Source organism: Peromyscus californicus, unplaced genomic scaffold, assembly GCF_007827085.1.
Source record: "Peromyscus californicus insignis strain IS unplaced genomic scaffold, ASM782708v3 Scaffold_7__1_contigs__length_154581171, whole genome shotgun sequence".
NCBI classification, from domain to species: domain Eukaryota; kingdom Metazoa; phylum Chordata; class Mammalia; order Rodentia; family Cricetidae; genus Peromyscus; species Peromyscus californicus.
In genome coordinates, this window is record NW_026294595.1 from 13514803 (window position 1) to 13537152 (window position 22350).

Consider the following 22350-nt stretch of genomic DNA (forward strand, 5'->3'; position numbering starts at 1 on the left):
AGACCCATACCATGAGAGGGAGCTCATCCCTGAAGGCCAGGACCCAGAGGCAGGACAGGCCAGAGACCTAGGATAGAACCAAACATGACTGGCAAAAAAAAAGTCAATGAAATGATTCCTAACGATATTCTGCTATCCTCATATACTCATAGATTGGTGTCTAGCCCAACTATCACCAAAGAGGCTTTACCTGGCACTAATGGAAACAGATGCAAAGACCCACAGCCAAACATTATGTGGAGTTTGGGGAATCCTGTGGAAGAGGGGTGGGTAGAAGGATTGTAGAAGCCAGTGGGATCAAAGACACCTCAAGAAAACACACAGAATCAACTAACCTGAGCTCATAGACAACCAGAGAGCCTGCATTGGACTGACCTAGGCCCTCTGCATATATGTTAGAGTTGTGTAACTTGGTCTTCTTGTGGGACTCCTAACAGTGGGAGAAGGGCCTGTCTCTGACTCTATTGCCTGCTTTGGGGACTCTTTCCTCCCACTGGGTTGCCTTGTCCAGGCTTAATAGGAAAGGAGGTGCCTAGTCTCACTGCAACTTGATATGACATGGCTGGCTGATATCCATGGAAGACCTGCCCTTTTCTGAAGGGAAACTAGGAGGAGTGGAGGGAGGGGAAACTGTGGTCAGGATGTAAAAACAAATGAATAAATAAATAAATTGCTAGTAGGAACATAAATTATTAAAATATGAAAATTCTTCAAAACATTGAAATATAACTACCATGTGACCCAGACACACCACCTCTGAGTATGTTCACCTGAAGGAGTCTAGGTTCACCGCCACAAAGACACTCACACACCAATATTTATTGCAGTCCTGTTCACCAGAGTTACAGAACCAGCCCAGGCATCTGTCAGAATGGATAAAGATGTGTTTATGCACAACAGTGTTCCATTTGGTCACAGAAAAGAATGAAATTATGGCACGTACAGGAAATATTTTGATTTCTTTTTTTTTACGTAAATTAACCCATTTATTAGAGCACAGGCAGGTCTCAAACGGTATGCTTCTACTGGTCTTTCAGTTCCTTCAGTCTTCTGATGGCCAACTTTGCTGTGACGGCAGAAGTCGTGTTGTAGGTCCAGGCTCCACCAGCCACTGTTTTCATGCAGGAACCACAGTGCCAGGTGCCAACGGCCCGTCTCTTCATCTTGGTCTTGCCACAGAAGGAGCAGGTGTATTTGGCGTGCTGGCTGATTTCAATTTTCTTCACCATTTTCCGGAGGGAGGCATCATAGCGGGTCCCGTATTTCCCAACGATCCCGACCTTCTTGGTGCGTTTAGCCATGTCGCCGGAACCGAAGCCCAAGCCGGAGAGCTTGATTTCTTTCTTATAAGATTCATGGAGGCCTTTGACCTTTTCATAATTTTCTTTGGTTTTTGGTTGGGTGTTCTGTATTGCATGAGCCTTTCAAAGAAGGAGGGTCACCCCAGAATGTAATTTTAGGCTCTCTGGCTGCAGGGAGAAACAGCTCCTGTGAACTGAATCTCGAACCTCCTTTCAGAATCATATTTGATTGTAGACAAAGGCTGTGTTTGGGGTACAACAAGTTCCTCAGACCACAGCCCCTTTGATCAGTTTTCTATGTTCTCTGAAGGGAATCATCACAGCCCTGCAACCTTTGGTCCTTACTGTGTACTCCTCCATTGAGAAGACACCCTTGTGTGATTAACATTCCTGGTTCTCTTAGTGCTTCTCTGTGAGTACAAGGACCTCTGTGCCCCCAACACTTACCAAATACTCCTGCCCTCTTGTCAGACATCTTCTGAAGCCATGCAGAGTGGTGGCCCATCAAATGAACTTCTACAGGATTAAGAGATTCCATGATCTTCAGCCCAGCACTGCCTGGGTCCCACAGTTTCTCAACCCTGTATTAGAGCTTCTGGCAGGTAACAGGAGACTTCATACCCACTTACTGAGTCAAGAATGGACGCTCAGTGCTTTACTTGGACTCAGGTGGGAGTGGGGATAGGGAAGAGGGCTCTAAGAGTGTGATCCAGTGAGTAGTGAGGATCCAGGACGAGAGGGTCTGGAAGGGTGCATCTTGGTGGAGTGTAATCCAAAGAATCATCCAAGGAGGTTACTCTCATGTATTGGTGGCAGAGCTATCTCAGGATTTACAGCTCTGGAAGGCAGCTGTGACCAGAAGAGGAATGGAGGTAATAGGTATATTTGAGCCCAGGGGTGACCCGACCCTAATAGACTGAACCTCCACGTTAATCACTAAGAAATGTCCTACAGGCTAACCTGTAACCTTATCTTATAGAGGTATTTTCTCATTTGAGGTACCCTCCTCTCAGCTGACTCTGGTTTGTGTCAAGTTGACATAATAACTAGCCAGGGCAGTCTCTAAGCACAATCCTGGGCTGACTTGACCAGACAGGTCATTAAGCGTCTTTGGTGGGTGTGTTGGGTAGGAGATGAGGCCACGTGGAGACCAGAGTATGGAAAGGATTCTAAGGAAAGAAGGACAGACTTCCCAAGTGTCCTGGGAATTGAGCTTGGGGCCACCTCCTGGGGTGGACACTCCTGCCTGACCATGCTGGTTCTCTCTTGTCTCAGTAGCAGGGCCCAAGCAGATGGACCACAGTCCTCAGGAACTGAGGAGTCTGCGCTGTCCTAAGGTCTTCAGGGGCTAACTTACCATTGTGATCTCCAGGGATACAATTTCTGTAGAAAGAAAGAAAACCCAGAGCTGAGGAGGATCACAAGATGAAGACCCAGGCCCATCAAACTTGCAGCTTAGCTGCTCCTGTGACCAAGACCTGAATTGGGGCCCTCTGTCCTTGTGAGGGGAGAGGAGGGCTCATGGTGACACGATGAGACACCAGGGACACAGAGAAACTCAAGGGTCACAGAGTTTCCAGGCTGACACAGACGAGACATGTGGGAGGGGCGCAGCAGAGCATCCTCTCCCCCCTCTGCTCAGGGACAATGTTTTCTTGCAGAAATCCTTTGCACTGTGTGGATTTTTAACATTCTTCCAAGGGCCTTCAGGGTTTTTTTTTCAGACACTTCCCTGTGGGCAGATGAGCAGAGAGGGTCATGACTACCTAGCTCTGCAGGGAGCCAGTAACACAGGACAGGAACACTGCCCAGCACTAAGGGCTTCACCAAGCAGCAGGTAGTAGGAGGAGGGGAGGCAAGACCTTAGAGTGAGCATGGAAGTGGGATATAAATGGAGGAATGGACATGTCCCAGCTGGCTGATCACAAGAAGCCACTGTGTGATCACCAGGATATGACACCTCCTAAGCAGCCATCCAGGGTGACATGACCTAGAAAATCCTGTGCCCTCTGTATACTTGTCTCTCTCCTGACTCTGGAGGGATCTTACCCACCAAAGGCATCTGGTAGCATGTCATTCTTCAAACTGTTCTGTCATGCAACATGAGAACCCAGGAAACAGCATTTCATGACTTGTTTTGGCTGGAAACTCCAGCCTAAGTGATCAAGGCTCTGAGGATCACATCAGCCCTCACCTGCTGTGGGATGTTCTGTATGGCAAATGTGTTGCTAATTAGTCAATAAATAAAACACTGATTGGCCATTGGCTAGGCAGGAAGTGTAGGCGGGACAAGGAGGAGAATAAAGCTGGGAAGTGGAAGGCTGAGTCAGAGAGACACTGCCAGCCGCCACGATGACAAACAGCATGTGAAGATGCCGGTAAGCCACGAGCCACGTGGCAAGGTATAGATTTATAGAAATGGATTAATTTAAGCTGTAAGAACAGTTAGCAAGAAGCCTGCCACGGCCACACAGTTTGTAACCAATATAAGTCTCTGTGTTTACTTGGTCGGGTCTGAGTGGCTGTGGGACTGGCAGGTGAGAGAGATTTATCCTGACTGTAGGCCAGGCAGGAAAACTCAAGCTACACTCACCACCAAAAGTACACGCCCAGCTGATCCCTTCTGGCATCAGATCTTGCAAACTGCAGGGGCAGCGCCCTATGCTCAGCACCAGGAGATCAGGAGAAGCAACTTCCTAGTCCCCAGTTCAAGGCTATAGCTGCTGCACATTCCACTGATATCTGACAGTGGAGACCATGCAGGTGTTGTGCCCAGATGGCGACCCCAAGAGAGACCACCCCACCGAAGACGAGCATGCCAGAATGCAAAAGCAAGGTTTAATTAGGGATATCCAAAAGCAATACAAGCCTAGGCAGGGACTTCGTCCAATACATCCAATGCAGTGGAGGCTGGAGGAAGTGCCCGCCCCTCTGCAAGCTCAGTTTTTAAAGGCAAAAACGACAAGGTTACATCATTTAGGGGTGCTAGTACAGGTACAATTCTGATTGGCTCACTTCTAGGGGCTTTCTAGAAATCATGGCTTAATCTTACTTCTAAGGGTGTGGTTGCCCATCATCATTTCTCATTGGCTGCCCTCAGGTGGGGACATTTCTGTGGTCAGTTGCCCTGGAAACCAGAGTTGGAACAGTCCTTGGTTAAACAATCATCACCTAATGAATACCTTGTGACTCTGTACTTGGCACTTTCTAATTTCTGGAATCTGGGTTGACTGTTTTCAGTAACTCAAGGCCTGTTCCAGTAACTCAAGGCCTGTACCTAAAATCGAGAAAGCTTGGGTCTTATTTCTAAGATGGAGGCATTTTGGTCTCACACAGGAAGAGGGGTATCTGGGACCTCACTTATGAACTCTTCCATATAGATTTGCCTCTCAAATAAAGTCCATTCGCTGTAGAAGATGTAGTGGTCCTTCACTGGTAGTTTGTAGATGTATATGACATTCCTGCCCCAAATGTAGACAAACAGAGAAAATGGGTCTGTGGTGACTTGTGCCAGACTTGGGAGCAGAGCTGCTGGAGAATGTTGGCAGAGGTGAGAAGTGTAGTGCCAGCCACAGGGTCAAGATGGACGCGTGGCTCCCAGAGGCTGGTGATGGCAGCATCTGGAGACTTGGAGCCATGTGTTCTCCTGGGTACCACAGTGTACAAAGCGGCCCTGTGAGAATGGAGACAGCCTGGACTCTGAACAGAGACACTGATGTGCCCAGAATGTGACTGACAGTCTCTGTCTTAGCTAAGTATACACAAGCTTATGCTAGCTTGTGTGTGTGTGTGTGTGTGTGTGTGTGTGTGTGTGTGTGTGTGTGTGTACATGTGAGGATCAGAGGAAAACTTCCAAGAATCAATTCTCTCCTTCTGCCGTGTAGATACCAGGGAAGTCATGGTTCAGATTTGGTATCAAATACATTTATCCACTGAGTCACCTCACAAGCTCTCTTTCTTTCACATTTTTTAAAAGATTTATTTATTTATTTTCTTTTTTTTTACTTAGTTTTTTTTTTTTCATTTTACATGTCAACCACAGTTCCCCCTCCCTTCCCTCCTCCTACTCACCCCTCACCTTCCCCCAATCCCATCCCCCATCCACTCCTCAGAGAGGGTAAGGCCTCCCATGGGGAGTCAACAAAGTCTGGCATATCAAGTTGAGGCAGGACCAAGCCCCTCCCTCTGTCTCCAGGCTGAGCAAGGTAGCCAGTTCGTGCATTAGGGATAAATCCTGGTCCCACTGCCAGTGGTCTCACAAACTGCCCAAGCCACACTTCTGTCACCCACATTCAGAGGGCCTAGTTCCGTCCCTTGCAGGTTCCCCAGCTGTCAGTTCAGAGTCTGAGCTCCAACTAGCTCGGGTCAGCTGTCTCTGTAGGTTTCCCCATCATGATCTTGACCCCTTTGCTCATAGAATCCCTCCTCCCTCTCTTCAACTGCATTCCAGGAGCTTCACCCAGTGCCCAGCTGTAGATCTCTGCATCTGCTTCCATAGGTTACAGGATGAAAGTCCTATGATGACAATTAGGGTAGTCATCGATCTGATTACAAGGGAAAGCCAGTTCAGGGACCCTCTCCACTATTACTTGGAGTCTTAGCTGGGGTTATCATTGTGGGTTCCTAGGAATTTCCCTAGCACCTGATTTCTCCCTAACCCCATAATGGCTCCCTCTATCAAAAGATCTCTTTCCTTGCTCTCCCTTCCCCAACTGGACCATCCCTTTCCCTCATGTTCTCTTCCCACCTCCCTTTACCCCCTTACCTCTCCCCCACCATGCTTCCAATTTACTCAGGAGATCTTATCTATTTCCTCTTCCTAAGGGGATCCATGCATGTCTCTCTTAGGGTCCTCCTTGTTACCTAGCTTCTCTGGGGTTGTGGATTATAGCCTGGTTATCTTTGCTTTACATCTAATATCCACTTATGAGTGAGTACATACTGTGTTTGTCTTTCTGGGTCTGGGTTACCTCACTCAGGAAGATATTTTCTAGTTTCATCCATTTGCCTTCAAATTTCATGATATCATTGTTTTTTATAGCTGAGTAATACTCCATTGTGTATATGTACCACATTCTCTTTATCCTTTCTTTGGTTGAGGGACATCTAGGTTGTTTCCAGGTTCTGGCTATTCCAAATAATGCTGCTATGAATATAGTTGAGCAAATGCCCTTGTGGTATGAATGTGCATCCTTTGGGTATATGCCCAAGAGTGGTATTGCTGGATAATGAGGTAGATTGCTTCCCAATTTTCTGAGAAACCACCATACTGATTTCCAAAGTGACTGTACAAGTTTGCACTCCCACCAGCAGTGGAGGAGTGTTCTCCTTACTCCACATCCTCCCCAGCATAGGCTGTCATCAGTGTTTTTGATCTTAGCCATTCTGACAGATGTAAGGTGGTATCTCAGAGTTGTTTTGATTTGCATTTCCCTGGTGGCTAAGGATGTTGAATAATTCTTTAAGTGTCTTTTGGCCATTTGAGATTTCTCTGTTGAGAATTCTCTGTTTAGATCTGTAGACTGTTTTTAAATTGGATTATTTGGTATTTTGCTGTCTAGTTTCTTGAGTTCTTTATATATTGTGGAGACCAGCCCTCTGTCAGATATGAGGTTGGTGAAGGTCTTTTTCCATTCTGTAGGCTGCTGTTTTGTCTTATTGACCATGTCCTTTGCCTTACAGAAACTTTTCTGTTTCAGAAGGTCCCATTTATTAATTGTTGCTCTCAGTGTCTGTGCTACCTGTGTTATATTTAGGAAGTAGTCTCCTGTGCCAATGCATTCAAAGCTACTTACCACTTTCTCTTCTATCAGGTTCAATATAACTGGATCTATGTTGAGGTCTTTGATCCACTTAGACTTGAGTTTTATGCAGGGCAATACATATGGATCTATTTGCAATCTTCTACATGCCACCATCCAGTTATGCCAGCACCATTTGTTGAAGAAGCTTTCTTTTTCCCCATTGTATATTTTTGGCTTCTTTGTCAAAAATCAAGTGTTCATAGGTATGTGGATTAAGGTTAGGGTCTTCAATTCGATTCCATTGATCCATGTGTCTGTCTTTATGCCAATACCAAGCTGTTTTTATTACTATAGCTCTATAGTAGAGCTTGAGGTCAGGGATGGTGATGCCTCCAGAAGTTCCTTTATTGTATAAGATTGTTTTGGCTATCCTGGGTTTTTTGTTTTTCCATATGAAGTTGAGTATTGTTCTTTTAAGATTTGTGAAGAATTGTGAGTGAGAATCGTGTTGAGATTTTGATGGAGATTGCATTGAATCTGTAGATTGTTTTTGGTAAGATGGCCATTTTTACTATGTTGATCCTACCTATCCAAGAGCAGGTGATCTTTCCATTTTCTGATATCTTCTTCAATGTTTTTCTTCTAAGACTTAAAATTCTTGTCTTTCAGGTCTTTCACTTCTTTGATTAGAGCTACCCCAAGACATTTTATGTTATTTGTGGCTATTGTAAAGGGTGATATTTCCCTGATTTCTTTTTCAGTCCATTTATCATTTGTATATAGGGGGACTACTTTTTTTTTTTTTTTTTTTTTGAGTAAATCTTGTATCTGGCCACATCAGCTATAGGAGTTCCCTGGTAGAATTTTTGGGGTCACTTATGTATACTATCATATCATCTGCAAATAGCAAAAGTTTGACTTCTTCCTTTCCAATTTTTAATCCCCTTGATCTCCTTTTGTTGTCTTATTGTTCTAGCTAGAACTTCAAATACTTTGTTGAATAGATATGTGGAGAGTAGACAGCCTTGTCGTGTTCCTGATTTTAGTGGAATCACTTTGAGTTTCTCTCCGTTTAGTTTGATGTTGGCTGTTGGCTTGCTATAAATTTTCTTTATTATGTTTAGGTGTGTTCCTTGTATCCCAGATCTCTCCAAGACCTTTATCATGAAGGGGTGTTAGATTTTGTCAAAGGCTTTTTCAGCATCTAATGAGATGATCATGTGGTTTTTTTTCTTTCAGTTTGTTGATATGGTAGATTACATTGACAGAATTTCGTATGTTGAACCATCCTTGTATCTCTGGGATGAAGTCTACTTGATTGTGTGGATGATTTTTGATGTGTTCTTAGATTCAGTTTGCCAATATTTTATTGAATATTTTTGCATCAATGTTCATGAGGGAGATTGGTCTGTAATTCTCTTTCTTTGTTGCATCTTTGTGTGGTTTGGGTATCAGGGTGACTGTTGTTATGCCCAGATCTCAGAGACCCTCAAAAGACCACCACAGAGACTGAATCCCATATGTAAAAGCAAAAAGCCTTTATTTTCAAGCTCGGAACTTGGGCTCTCTGATGCAGCAGTGAGAGCAGAGAGCCCAAAGCCCAGGCAGGGTGGGGTTTTAATCATAGCAGAGGTTGGGGTGAGGGGATTCCCAAGGCTCAGGACCCTGATTGACTGACTTTTGTCTAGGGGTATAGGGAATGTTTGGAATGTCAGGTACTTCCTCTTAGATGCAGGCCCCACTGGGTGGGGTCAGCTTATGGCTTTTCTTGGGTCTTGGTGTTGCCTGCCAGAAGCTGTGTCTGGGCCTCTAAGCGTGTCATGGCAGCTGTGTGGTCAAGCTGTTTTGGTCACACACACACACACACACACACACACACATCTCACACCACCCACCCACCCAGGCTTACAGGCAGAGCACTGCACTCCTGCCCTCTCACACACACACCCCCACTGTCTGCATCTCCTCCCCTCCCCACGCTGCTTCTCTGACTGCCTACATCTCATGCTTTCTTTCCATCTCTCTCCCAGTTACTTTGCCTTTGCTTCCCTGGTGTTTGGTCCGGCCACGCTGGGATTCATTCAGAGCACATGGCTGCTCACTCCCCCCACCCAGAAATGCCTCCTTCTGTTTCTTCTGTCTCTGTTTGCTCCCACCGCCACTGCCACTGCTACCGCATCATTCCACAGCCCAAGGGGTCCCTCTTTCCCATCCAGCTCTGCCCCATACCCCCCCATTCCTCCTCCCCCATCCCATACAGTGCTGTGTACCATCCCTTGGTTCATTTCCATGCTCTTCCCTCCTCCCACCATGCTGATGCTGAAACTCTGCTAAACCTTCTTTCTCTCCTAAGGAAAAAAATCTCTTTTTCCAAAATCCTCCACTTGCTGTTCTGCTACTGTGTTTCACTGCACACACACCACACACACACACACACACACACACACACACACACACACACACACACAGTGCCTTCTCTGGGCTCTGGTGCATGAGGCACCGCCACTTGAAGGCCAGCACCGTGCTGACAATGCCCAGCCACCGTCCATGGCCAGGAACTGTCTTTACTGTGCTTTCTTATGCACTGATTATGCTGTAAACTCTTATTTCAGAATTTTTAAGTTGGTCATCTGACATGGCTTCCCAGGAAAAGTTTTGTTCCTCTTTCTGTTAAAATGTCCCACTATTCTGTGTATGGGTGGAAATGTGGCCACAGTACGCTTGTTTTTTGACTGGTTTTTGAATGCCTGAGATTATGTGTTCTCTGTCTTGCTAACAGCTCAACTATACTTACAACTAGCTGCTTGGGTTCAGATTTTGTAATGACAGAAAAAGTTATTTTGTGCTATTCTACCTTATTATACAGAAAAACAGCTAAGAAATTGGGTATGGTTAAAAATCTGTAACAAAAATTAGCTTAAAACTTATAACTCCAGATTAAAACTGCTCTGGAAAACACCACCTGGTCTGCCAATACCTTACAACACATAGGCAGTCGCCATTTTAGCTAAGGTTAAAGAGAGAGGTCATATGACTTCACTGCCATCTTTTTTTTTCATTTGTTGTTATTTATTTGTTTGTTTGTTTGTTTGTTTTGTATGTGTGGTATATTGTATGTGTTCTGTAGGCACACATGTTAGTAATTGAGGCCAGAGGACAAGATAGGGTGTCTTGCTCTGTCTCTGTCTTATTCTTTTGAAAAAGGTCTCTCAGTGACCCTGGAACTGGATAGCCAGCATGGTCCAACATCCTGTGTTCTGTCTCTCCTCCCCAGTCCTGGGATTACAGGTATACATGGCCATAACTGACTTTTTAACCAGGTGCCAGGGATTTAAACTCAGCTCCTCATGCTTATTTTTTTATTTTTTTTCCCCGATTAAGAAATTTTCTATTCACTTTACATACCAACCACACATTCCCCCCTCTTCCCTCTTCCCACCCCCCAGGCTTCCTCCCCAACCCACCCCCATCCCTACATTTTCCAAATAAGGGTCTTCCATGGGGAGTGAGCAGAGCCTGGCACACTCAGCTGAGGCAGGTCCAAGCCCCCCACCTGCACCAAGGCTGTGCAAGGTGTCACACCCTAGGCACTGGGCTCCAAAAAGCCTGCCCATGCACCAGGGACAGATTCCAATCCAATCCCCCTGCCTGCCCCCCCCAAACAATTCAAGCTAAACAACTGTCTCCCATATCCAGAGGGCCTAGTCTAGTCCTATGGGGGCTCCACAGCTATTAGTCCACAGTTCATGGGCTTCCACTAGTGTGGCTGGTCATCTCTGTACATTTTCCCATCATGATCTCAACGTCCCCTGCCCACAGAATCCCTCCTCTCTCTCATTGATTGGATTCCCAGAACTCAGCCTGGCGTCCAGCCACTTCACTGCCATCTTTAGTGAGAGTAGCCACATGGACTCACCCAACCAAGGAGATATTGGGTCTCCAACAAAACTTAGAGCTAACCACATGAACAGCTGCCATTTTGGTTGAGGTTAAAGAGAGAGAGGTCATATGACTTCACAGTCATCTTTAGTAAGAGTAACCATATAAACTGGCCCTACCGAGGAGACATTAGGTCTTCAATATATTTTTCTGTATGATAATTCCTGTCCTGTAATAAAAACAAGGTTTATAAAAGATAGAATTTAAACAATGCTAGTTTATTGAGGGATTAAAGCTGTGCCTCCATGTATTCATGTACATCTTGCTGAGCAGCCAGATTCTTTTCTCTTTTACCTTATATAATTAAATATTTTAGGTATTACAGATGAAAAACAAATAATCCCCAAGAACCCCCATACATTCATGTCCAAGCAACTTGTTATAGATTAAGAGAGTGTAAGCAAGCAAGGTATTTCGCTCAGCCAGTTCTTTTACTGGCAGGTTGCATTTTGTAGTTACAAAGAAAGGATCAGTCACTTTACTTTTCATCTCAAAAGGTAAGCCTATAAATAATCTTAAAAGAATCACAAATCTATATTTTATGTATGAAAAACAATCAGTCATTTCTACTTCAAATCATTAGAGTGCACACCCACTCTTCTACATTTTATTAAATCGTATCAGGAGGCTAGGGGCAGAAATGTATACATAGAATTCATCATCACCTTTGATCTCCAAGCCATCCTAGCAAGAGTGGTAAGTCAGCCAGCATCGCCAGGCTGCCGTTATTTTTGTTGCCTGACCTCAATGAGTCCCTTGCTCAACTATTAAAAGTGTGCCTTTCTAAATTTTAAATTGTTCTGCAAGATCTTCTACCTCAAAGCCATTAGCAAAAACACCTAACCTTCCTAACAATACTACACGTCTAAATTCTTTCTAAGTATGGTAGTTAAATCATTAATCTGCTCTAGCAGCAATGCTTGGAAATGTCAATCTTTTTTTTTCTTTTCTTTTTTATTAAGAAATTTTCTATTCATTTTACATACCAACCACAGATTCCCCTCCCCTCCCTCCTCTCACCCCCCAGCCTTCTTCCCCATCCCAATCCCCATTCCCAACTCCTCCAAGGCAAAGCCTCCCATGGGGAGAAGGCAGAGCCTGATACACTCAGTTGAGGCAGGTCCAAGCCCCTCCCCCTGGACCAAGGCTGTGTAAGGTGTCCCACCACAGGTAGTGGGCTCCAAAAAGTCCACTTGTGTAGCAGGGACTGATTCTACGCAGAGGGCCTAATCCAGTCGCATGGAGGCTTCACAGCTATTGGTCCACAGTTCATGAGTTCCCACTAGTTTGGTTTGGTTGTCTCTATATGTTTCCCCATCATGATCTTGATGCCCTTTGCTCATAGAATCCCTCTTCTCTCTTTTCAACTGGACTCCTGGAGTTCAGCCTGGTGCTTGGCTGTGGATCTCTGCATCTGCTTCCATCAGTTACTGGGTGAAAGCTCTATGATGACAGTTAGGATATTCATTATTCTGATAACCAGGGTAGGCTAGTTCAGGCACATTCTCTGCTGTAGCTAGTACTATAAGGTGGGGTCATCCTTGTGGATTTCTGGGAACTTCCCTAGCACCCAGTTTCTCCCTATCCCCATGGTTTCTCCCTCTATCATGGTATTTCTTTCATTGCTCTTCCATTCTGTCCCTGTTCTAGCTCAACTAACCCATTCCCTTATGTTCTCATCTCCCATCCCCTACCCTCCACTACCTCCCTCACCCCTAGTCTACTCATGGAAATCTCATGCATTTCCCCTTCCCAGGGTGATCCATACAGCCAGATTTTATAGCATAGGAGTATTCCCTTATTATTGACTTTAAAAAACACTAAATTGTTTACGTTAACTTGATTTTGCCTTATGATTATATCTTAAGACCATAGCTGAACTAGAGACTGAAATATTCCTTCTAATGGTCTTACTTTTACCAACATTGGTAAGCTGTAATTAATTGAGTAAGCAGTATGTCCAGATTTAGCTTATATATGCTCTCAAATTAAGCCTAAACAACAAACAACATTTGTCTAATTCAGATATACCTAACAGATAATTATACCCTGATCCTCAAATGCTTCAGGGATCTGATAATATGGCATTTTAATAAAATAGCTTCTCGTGATAGAGATATGCCAGCTCCTAGCAGCATCCTCTATCTCCTCCAAGGAACATGGAAGAACTTCTACCTGGAAGCTTGATTTGAATGTGGCAAAGCCAGCCACTCAGCAAGAAACTGCTTTGCACTTTAAACCAATGCCAAGACCCTGTCCAGACTGGACAACAGGACACTGGGGGATCAATGGCCCCACTCTCCCCCAAATTCCTACCCCACAGGAAAGTCTGTCAGATCTTCTGGGCTTGGCAGCTGAAGACAGGTACTGCCCTTGGGACTTTTCCACCAATGGCCACAGAGAACCTGGGACTGCCTAGGTAGCTGGAAATCTGTCTCACCTCTGCTTATCCTTCTCATATCCGATGATGTTTGATGACTAGGGTACTGGTAGCTTTGCCAGTTTAACAGCTCTCCCATCAAGACTATAAACAGTTTTCAAAAGTCCTTAAATTTCTGTGGATTTTACTGGTCCCAGCTTTAGGACTACATAGAGGCTTTTTGCTATGACAGCAAGATATAAATCTGTTCCAGTTGTTTTACAGGCACATACAGGTTCCTGGGGAAAGAGTTCTGCTACTGCGTCAAGGAATCTGGCATAGTAAATCAGTCTTTAAACAGGTTCATTCCTCCTGCCAGACTTGTGCCAAGGCCAACCTGCAGGGGGTCCTCCAGACATGCCAGCCCCTGCACCAAATGAGGACACCAACCAGACGAGTACTGACATGTTGACCACACTCACATAAGAAGGCTTCATTATCTCTTAACTCTTATTGACACCTTTGCAGGATAGATGCACTCCCAGCCTTCAGGGAAACAGCAGATGCAATGGCTCCAGTACTCCTAGAACACATCATCCCTAGGTCTGGTGTGCCATTTCCCTAAGCTCCTGGGACATCAGTGCTGGTGCCACCTCTCTAGACTCAAGGACATATCTGCTCTTTCGTCTGGCTCATTCACCCTTGCCTCTTATGGACAACGAGGGCACATCTCTGTTGCATTCTTTTTCTCACAGCTAGCCCCATTCATAGGGCAGGTGTTAATAATCAGGGTTTTTTTTTTTCTCCTAGAAACCTGCCTTTTCTGTCTCCTCAAGAAACAGATGCCTAAGGTCTCCAGAATAGCAGTTAACCAAATGTTTCTTCACCCACACCTTCTACTAAGTATGACTCCACTGACTCCTGACTCCCCACTCCCCCTACCCACATCTTCCCTTGTCAGTAGGAAGTAGCCAGACTTGAACTGGCATCCATATATACCCAAAAGGTTGAGTTGTTGGGAATCTCTAGCTCAGGGCCCCATTCCATGCTCCAGTCTCACTTTTCCCACTCCAGAACCCAACCCTCAGAAAGCCCACCAAGGGTCAGCTCCTCCCCCAAAGATGCTCAAGACAACACCTACAGGATATTTAAGACCTGGTCACCAGACCTGCCACATGCTCTCCTGCACTCTCTCTCCTGCCTTCCCGAGAGTCACCAGGAGTTGCTTTACTCTGCTCAGATTAAGCCTGGACTTATTTTAAAAAGAGAAAGATTTAAGAAGCATTAGCTCACTGTCGAATCTTAGACAGTGAGAAAGAGCAGAATTTCCAGGGAAAATTATAGCTATTGCAAATGTGGACTGACAAAGGAAAACTAAAAACCACCCAAAGAATCACCAACATGATGAAAGAGAAAAGAGCCTGCAAAGGTGCACAAATTTTGCAAATTCCTATGCTGTCCCGAGGACTGGGTCATTGTCAAGTGAGAGTCTGTTTCCACGGGTGCCTTGCCCTGAGGAAACCCTTCAGACAGGTAGTCATATGCTGATCCAAGACTAGGCTGCACAGCTCCCAACACTTTACCACTTATCCGCCGCCTTAAAACTAACTGCCCAGTCTCTAGGACATGTGGGAGTCTCCTGACTTGCCAAGTCCCCTCACCTGCCCCCCCCCCCCCAGACATGCAGAGACACCAGGAAATGATGAAATTCTTTAATGAGAAGCAGGGCAGTGAGGGACAGAGGGTAGGGGTGGACGAAGCCGGAAGGGGGAGTGAGAGAGCGCCTTCTGTGTCCTGTGCTCAGATGGTCAGGGTGGAACAATGCTCTGAGGCAGGCCTGGACCCATGCGACCCCTGCTGTGGAAAGGAGGAGTCAGTGGGGTCAAATGATTCATTCAGGGGAAAAATGTTGGGATGACAGGAGCTCGACCCACCAGATCTAAACAGGACAAAGGTCATTCAAACCAACCCCCCCCCTCCACAAACTGAGTCCCCACATTCTCCATGCCCATGTGTGAAGAGGGGACAGGTGACTTCAGAGCAACAGCATGGCCAAGGGAGGACAAAGATGCTGTTGGACCCAGGCTCTGCCCACACCTGGCCAGTTCACCTTGGGCAGGTCTCAGAACTAGATCTCCCAGGCATCACATAGCAAAGAGGAACCTAGGAAGGCTGCTGGACCCCAGGCATGGCTGCCACATCCTTTAAAGCAATCCATGCCATCAATGGAGTCAACATGGTAACTGAGAGGAAGGGAGGGGCACAGGAGGAGTTTCCCTTCTGCAGAGAGCTGCAGGGGTACACACAGAGGACATTCTCTCCAGCTGCAAACCAGCTGCAGAGTATCAGCAAGGGCAGTCGCCTGATGTTCAGGAAACAACACCCACGAAGGAGCCCTGAACAAGTACCCACAGGTAGAGTGCCTTCCGGTAGCACAGGCTGTACCTGTCTTCACAGGTAGGAAAAGGTTAGAACACAGAGTGTCCCGAAGCCCTGTGGACCCCAGAACCAGGATTTCCTCAAGTGTCCCCCCAAACTGGCCACTTACCCTAATTGCTTCCTAGAGGGCAGGTTTCTGTCCAAGAAAGAAAAAACATGATTCAGAAGACCCAGGGAATTCAGTCAGAAAGCCAAGGCCCCTCCATCAGCCAGCATGACCCCCACCCCTAAAGGACAAAGCTGGATGAGAGACAGCCTGTTGTCCTGAGTGACTGGCTGCCTTCCCTTCATGGGGCGGGAGAACAAGGCAGCTTGCTTCCTACCACTCTGCATGGGGATGAAGATGTCCTTTGCGTTGAGGCCTCCAGCTCTTAGAGCATTCTGAAAATCTTCCAGGGCCTCCTGGTTGATGTCAGGGTCTCTACCTACAGATGAGACGACGAGGGACAGGGTGTCAGGGACAGAGCTGGGGGAGCTGATAGAATTTCCTTCCCAGCCAGGAGGACTAAGCAGTTTTGGGGTGAAAAGGGAGACATTGCCCACCCATGCAGAGACATGACCCAGAGGCCTGGGTGAGAGAGGAGAGCCCAGGTGGGGAAGGAGAACCAGAACACCACACTTGTTCCCCCATACATCTGACCTAGAAGACACGGGGGCACTGTGCCTTCAGTTCTCCTGAGTTCCTCTCAGGGCATCTGGGAACAGAGTGACCAACCTCACTCTGGAGGAGTATGTCACCCTTGTCTGAGGGCTCCATGCTGTCTCCCTGCTCTATGTGGACAAGTGCCCAGCATCAGAGAGGGCTCAGGAGGAGACTCTGGGGCCTTCATCTCCAGGCAAGGACACTGACACCAGCTGTGATGGGGGCCGGCCTTTATACACCGAATCCTGTTTCTATATACATCCTTCTTCCAGCTGGAACCCCACAGTGGTGAGGCCCCCTTCACCCCATGAGCCCTTGGTCCACCTCACAACAATGGGACTCACCCAAGAGTTTTGCAATTCGGAAAGGAAACTCAGGATTGTTGCTCTCCCAGTAGAAGAAGTAGTGGTCCTCCACTGCAGATGGTATGATGTAGAGCACCTGAGTGCCCCCAACTGTGGAGATACAGTGACACAGATTAAGAATAAGCCTCCTGACCCTTGAGCAAGGATCCAAGGGTGGCCTGGCACCCAGCCTGCCACCTCTCAACTCTGTAACCTCCCAGTTACTCAGGTCTGCCTGACCCAGGTTCTTCACCATCCCAGAGCATCAGTTATAAGGACCCTCCATTTCCATGGGAGCCACACAAATGGGAGATGGTCATGTCCCAGTTCTGTGTGTCGTACAGGAGGGTCTGCCTCTGGAGCCAGACATAGCCTATTCTTGACTCCCTCCATGAGGTCAGCCATAGCCAATGGGACATCACTGTGCAGTTATATTGACTAGTTTTATGTCAACTTGACACAAACTAAAGTCATCAAAGGAGGAAAATCCAACTGAGAAAATGCCTCCATAATATCTGGCTGCAGACAAGCTTGTAGGGAATTTTCTTAATTAGTGATTGATGGAGGAGGGCCCAGCCCATTGTGAGTGGGGCCATCTCTATAAGAAAGCAAGCTGAATCACGATCAAAATTCCAACACAATTCTTCACAGACCTCGAAAGAACAGTACTCAACTTCATATGGAAAAACAAAAACTTAATATAGCTAAAACAATCCTTTATAATAAAGCAACTTCTGAAGGCATCACCATCCCTGACTTCAAGCTCTACTATAAAGCTATAGTAATAAAAACAGCTTGGTATTGGCATAAAATCTGACATGAGTACCAATGGAGTCAAATTGAAGACCCTGACATTGATCCACACACCTATGAACACCTGATTTTTGACAAAGAAGCCAAAACTGTACAATGAAAAAAAGAAAGCATCTTCAATAAATGGTGCTGGCATAACTGGATATCTACATGTAGAAGATTGCAAATAGATCCATATCTGTCACCATGCACAAAACTCAAATCCAAGTGTATCACAGACCTCAACGTAAATCCAGCTACACTAATCCTGACAGAAGAAAAAGGAAGTAGCCTAGAATGCACTGGCACAGGAGACCACCTCCTAAATACAACACCAGTAGCACAGCCACTGAGACCAATAATTAATAAATGAGACCTCCTGAAACTGAGAAGCTTCTGTAAGGCAAAGGACATGGTAAATAAGACAAAATGACAGCCTACAGAATGGGAAAAGATCTTTACCAATCCCACATCTGACAGAGGGCTGGTCTCCACAATATGTAAAGAACTCAAGAAACTAGACAGCAAAATACCAAATAATCCAATTAAAAATCATCTACAGATCTAAACAGAGAATTCTAGACAGACAGAAGAATCTCAAAGGGCAGAAAGACATTAAAGGAATTGCTCAACATTCTTTGTCATCAGGGAAATGCAAATCAAAACAACTCTGAGATACCATCTTACACCTGTCAGAATGGTTAAGATCAAAAACACTGATGACAGCTTATGTTGGAGAGGATGTGAAGCAAGGGGAACACTCCTCCACTATTGGTGGGAGTACAAACTTGTACAACCACTTTGGAAAACAGTATGGTGACCTCTCAGAAAATTGGGAATCAATCTACCTCAAGAACCAATGATACCACTCTTGGGCATATACCCAATGGATGCTCAATCATACCATGAGAACACTTGCTCAGCTATGTTCATAGCAGCATTCTTCATAATATCCAGAACCTGGAAACAACCTAGATGCTCCACGACCAAAGAATGGATAAGAAGATGTGGCACATTTACACAACAGAGTACTACTCAGCTGTTTAAAAAAAAAATGACATCATGAAATTTGCAGGCAAATGGATGGAACTAGAAAATATCATTCTGAGTGAGGTAACCCAGACTCAGACAAACATGGTATATACTCACTCATAAGTGGATACTAGATGTAAAGCAAAGGATAATCAGACTACAGCCCACAGCTCCAGAGAAGTTAGGAAGGAGGACCCTAAGAGGGATGCATGGATTGCTTTGGGAAGGGGAAACAGAGGAGATCTCCATGAGTAAACTGGGGATAAGGGGAGCAATAGATGGGAGGGGATGGGGGATGAGAATATGAGGGAACTCGATGGTCAAGCTGGGAGAGGGACAGAGTGGGAGAGCAATGAAAGAGATATCTTGATAGAGTGAGACATTATTGGGTTAGGGGGAAGCCTGGCACTAGAGAAATTCCCAGTATTCCACATGGATGATCCCAGATTAGACTACTAGCAATAGTGGAGAGAGTGTCTGAACTGCCCTACCCTGGTATTCAGATTGGTGAATACCCTGTCATCATAGAGCTTTCATCCAGTAACTGATGGAAGCAGATGCACAAATCCACAACCAAGCACCAGACCAAGTTCCAGGAATGCAGTTGAAGAGAGGGAAGAGGGATTACATGAGCAGGGGGTTGGTCAAGATTGTGATGGGGAAATCTACAGTGACACCTGAACAAAGCTGGCGGGAACTCACAAACTTTAGATGACAGCTGTGGAGCCTGCATGGGACCTGACTAGGCACTCTGCATATGGGAGACAGTTGTGGAGCTTGGTCTGTTTGAGAGATCCCTGGCAGTGCAATCAGGACCTATCCCTGGGACATGAGCTGGCTTTCTGGAGCCCATTACCTATTATGGGATGCCTTGCTCCCCCTTGATGCAGCGGGGGAGGGGCTTGGTCCTGCCTCAGTTGAATATACCAGGCTTTGCTGACTCCTCATGGGAGGCCTTACCCTTTTAGAGGAGAGGAAAGGGGTTGGGTTGGGTCGGGGGGACACTGGGAGGGAGCAAGAGGATGGATGAGAGGGGAATTTGTGGTTGGTATAAAAAATTAATAAAAAATACTCTAAATAAAAAAATGAAACATATCTAAAATGGATAAATCTCCCATTAAAAAAAAAAGCAAGCTGAGCAAGCCATGAACAGCAAGTCATGAAGTACCACTCTTCTATGGCGTCTGCATCAACTCCCATGCCCTGCCCTGTCCTGACTTCCTTTGATAATGAACAGTGATGTGGAAATATAAAAAAACTAAAGTCTTTCTTGCTCAACTTCCTTTTTGTCATGGTGTTGCAGCTCAGTGTCAGTAACTCTAAGACAACAGCCAATTCTCCTCTAGAAACAAATCTACCACACCTGACGTAGAGCTTGGTAGCAGTTGTTCCCATCTGGAAAGAAAACTGCCTCATGGGAGTGATCATGGGTATTAACAGGGTTACGAGAAGTCAAGGTTCTCTGTCCATGGGGCACCTAGAATGGCTACATTGGCCTCACATGTGTCAAGGGAGGTTGGGTTCAGCCCTCACAGGCTCAGAGACTCACAGGCTGTGTATTTGTCAGGTTGATCTGTCTTCTCTAGGACAACGCTCATCTCTCGGCACTCTCCTGCAATCCTGGAAGACAGAGGGTCTGTGAGACACATTACCCAGCTACACACCTTCCCTCCTGGCGGCACCCACAACATGGTCTACAGGTGCCTGCTTCCAAGGGGGCCACGGGAGTGCAGGCTTCACTGAGCCCCAATTATGTTTCCAGCAGGCTTCCTGAGTCACATGTTCCAATCCCCTGGCTCCCACAGTGGCCCAGTTCTGTGTCATGCCCCTGCTGGCTGCACCCTGACAACCTCTTGCTCACTCCCTTTGGGGACCCTAGGCTACTTGGATTGTAGACATTGTCTGGAGTAAGCCCTTCCTGCCTAGCCTCCATGCTGTGTGGGCCCTGTGGCTCAGCCTCTGTCTCTGGAGATATTTAGGGACCAGCCCCACCATCAGTGTCACCTGGCCTGTTGAGGGAACTCTTCAGTGAGTGGGATTGGGGGAAAAGAACAAAGGGCAGACTCCAGGGTAACTGCCAGGTCAGAGTCTGCCCAAATGTCGGATTCCGTGAAGACAGCACAGACACTGCCATGTTGTCCAGGGGCCACTAAGGTGACAGGAGCCCGAATGTCACATCAGACACGAGGGTAGAAGCCACACAGACGGGAGGTCACAGGTGTGAGACCACACAGGTGAGAGTCGACACAGAGAGGAGGTCACACAGAGGACAGGTCACACAGTGACCGGCCACACAGGTGGTGGATCACACAGGTGGGAAGAGGCTGGGATTTCGGTGTCTCTTTGAAACCTGATAAGCTTTCTCCATAGGGCCCCATACACACTCTCACTCACTCTGAAATCCCAGGCTCTGCCTCTCTCCCAAGCAGAATTTCACATTGGAGGGTGAACAGGCCCAGACTGCATGTTCACACTGGGTCTAAGAGTGAAACCCTTCTCCAAGGGCCTGGGTCACTGACAAAGGATATCCCATCAGAATAGAAAATGGGTGCCCCTTGTAGCTAAGATATTTTCTCTGGGCCACCCACCATCACGAGATCCTCTCTAAGCTGAGGCACCCTCAGTGGTACTGTTGCCCCCAGCTCAGCCTCCAGCTCTCCTGTGTGGGAAATCAAAGGCCAAGAAGAATGCTACCATCTCAGCGGGCACAAACTCACCGGACAGTGAACTTGACTTCGAGGTTGCCCTCTTCCAGGGTCTTGATGGTCATGGGAGTCACAGACACAGAGTCAAGGTTCTTGTCAGGAATCTTCTTGTCAGATGCTGTAGCTTTCACATACCACGTTCCTGACACCTGGAGAAGGCACCTGCCCATCAGGACTCAGGTAGACCCCAGGACCGCCCCTAGTCCTTAGCCCCTGACTCTACCTTGGCTCCCAAATTCTGGACAAGTGAAACATATTCCAGGCTCCCTTTCTATTAACCCATTAAATAAACTAGCTCTACCAGGGTGGTGTGGTCTCCACCCCTTGCAGTTATGACACTATCTCAGACCCCTGCACTCCCAGAGAACAGTGAAGAGAGCTGGACTCTGGACTCTGACCTCCTCCAGCCCTCTGCACCCAGAACCATCTGACCAGATTCCTTGTGCTGTGTCTGACATTCCCTCAGAGTAGAGCTTCAAGCCTCACTCTAAAATGATGTCTCTTTAGATGAAGAAGGAATGGGGGCTCTAACTGTCAACCTCAGCCCCCCTATCTGTCATAAACCCCCTTGAAGCCCCTGCCCATGTCAGCCTCACATCATGACTCTCTTCCACAGCAGGGTAGACCTGGGCCTGCAGGGCCACAACAAGGCCCAGGCCAAAGCTCAGGAGCAGGGCCTTCATCTCCACAGTCTGTGCTCACAGGTGCCCAACAAGTCACTTGACAGGCTGAGGAGGCTGTGCTGGGGCCCCACTCAGCTGCCCTTTATACTGCTCAGCCTCAGGTTCCCAGGGAACTTGGCAAGGACGACTGACCAGTCCCTTCCTGGCCATTCATCATGGCCAGGTCTTCAGTGGACCAAATAAAATGTCATCATTGTTGGAAGTTGCTAGAGAACACTCATAGCTCAAAGGATGATGGGACAGGGCTCCTTGCAGATTTGCCCTGGCAAGAAAGTGAATCTGAGTTAGAGGTGCAACCTCCCATGTCAGGATCCCGTGGGGGTGAGTAGAGCAGGATGGAACCCCTCCTGCACACACTGTGGTCATCCA

The 22350-nt window shown here is 46.6% G+C and overlaps 2 protein-coding genes across 2 annotated transcripts; both read right to left on the minus strand.

The window, feature by feature from the left end:
• Nucleotides 1-1022: 1022 nt before the first annotated feature.
• LOC128102262 (60S ribosomal protein L37a-like) lies at nucleotides 1023-1325 on the minus strand. Its single transcript, XM_052725851.1, has one exon. The coding sequence runs from the start codon at nucleotides 1299-1301 to the stop codon at nucleotides 1023-1025; it is 279 nt and encodes a 92-aa protein (XP_052581811.1). The 5' UTR covers nucleotides 1302-1325.
• Nucleotides 1326-15892: 14567 nt separating this feature from the next.
• Nucleotides 15893-21981, minus strand: LOC128100623 (von Ebner gland protein 1-like). The gene is made up of 6 exons (XM_052723035.1): nucleotides 21895-21981; nucleotides 21311-21447; nucleotides 20143-20213; nucleotides 16770-16880; nucleotides 16106-16207; nucleotides 15893-15918 (listed from the first exon to the last, which is right to left on the minus strand). The coding sequence occupies exons 1-6, from the start codon at nucleotides 21979-21981 to the stop codon at nucleotides 15893-15895; spliced, it is 534 nt and encodes a 177-aa protein (XP_052578995.1).
• Nucleotides 21982-22350: the final 369 nt, after the last annotated feature.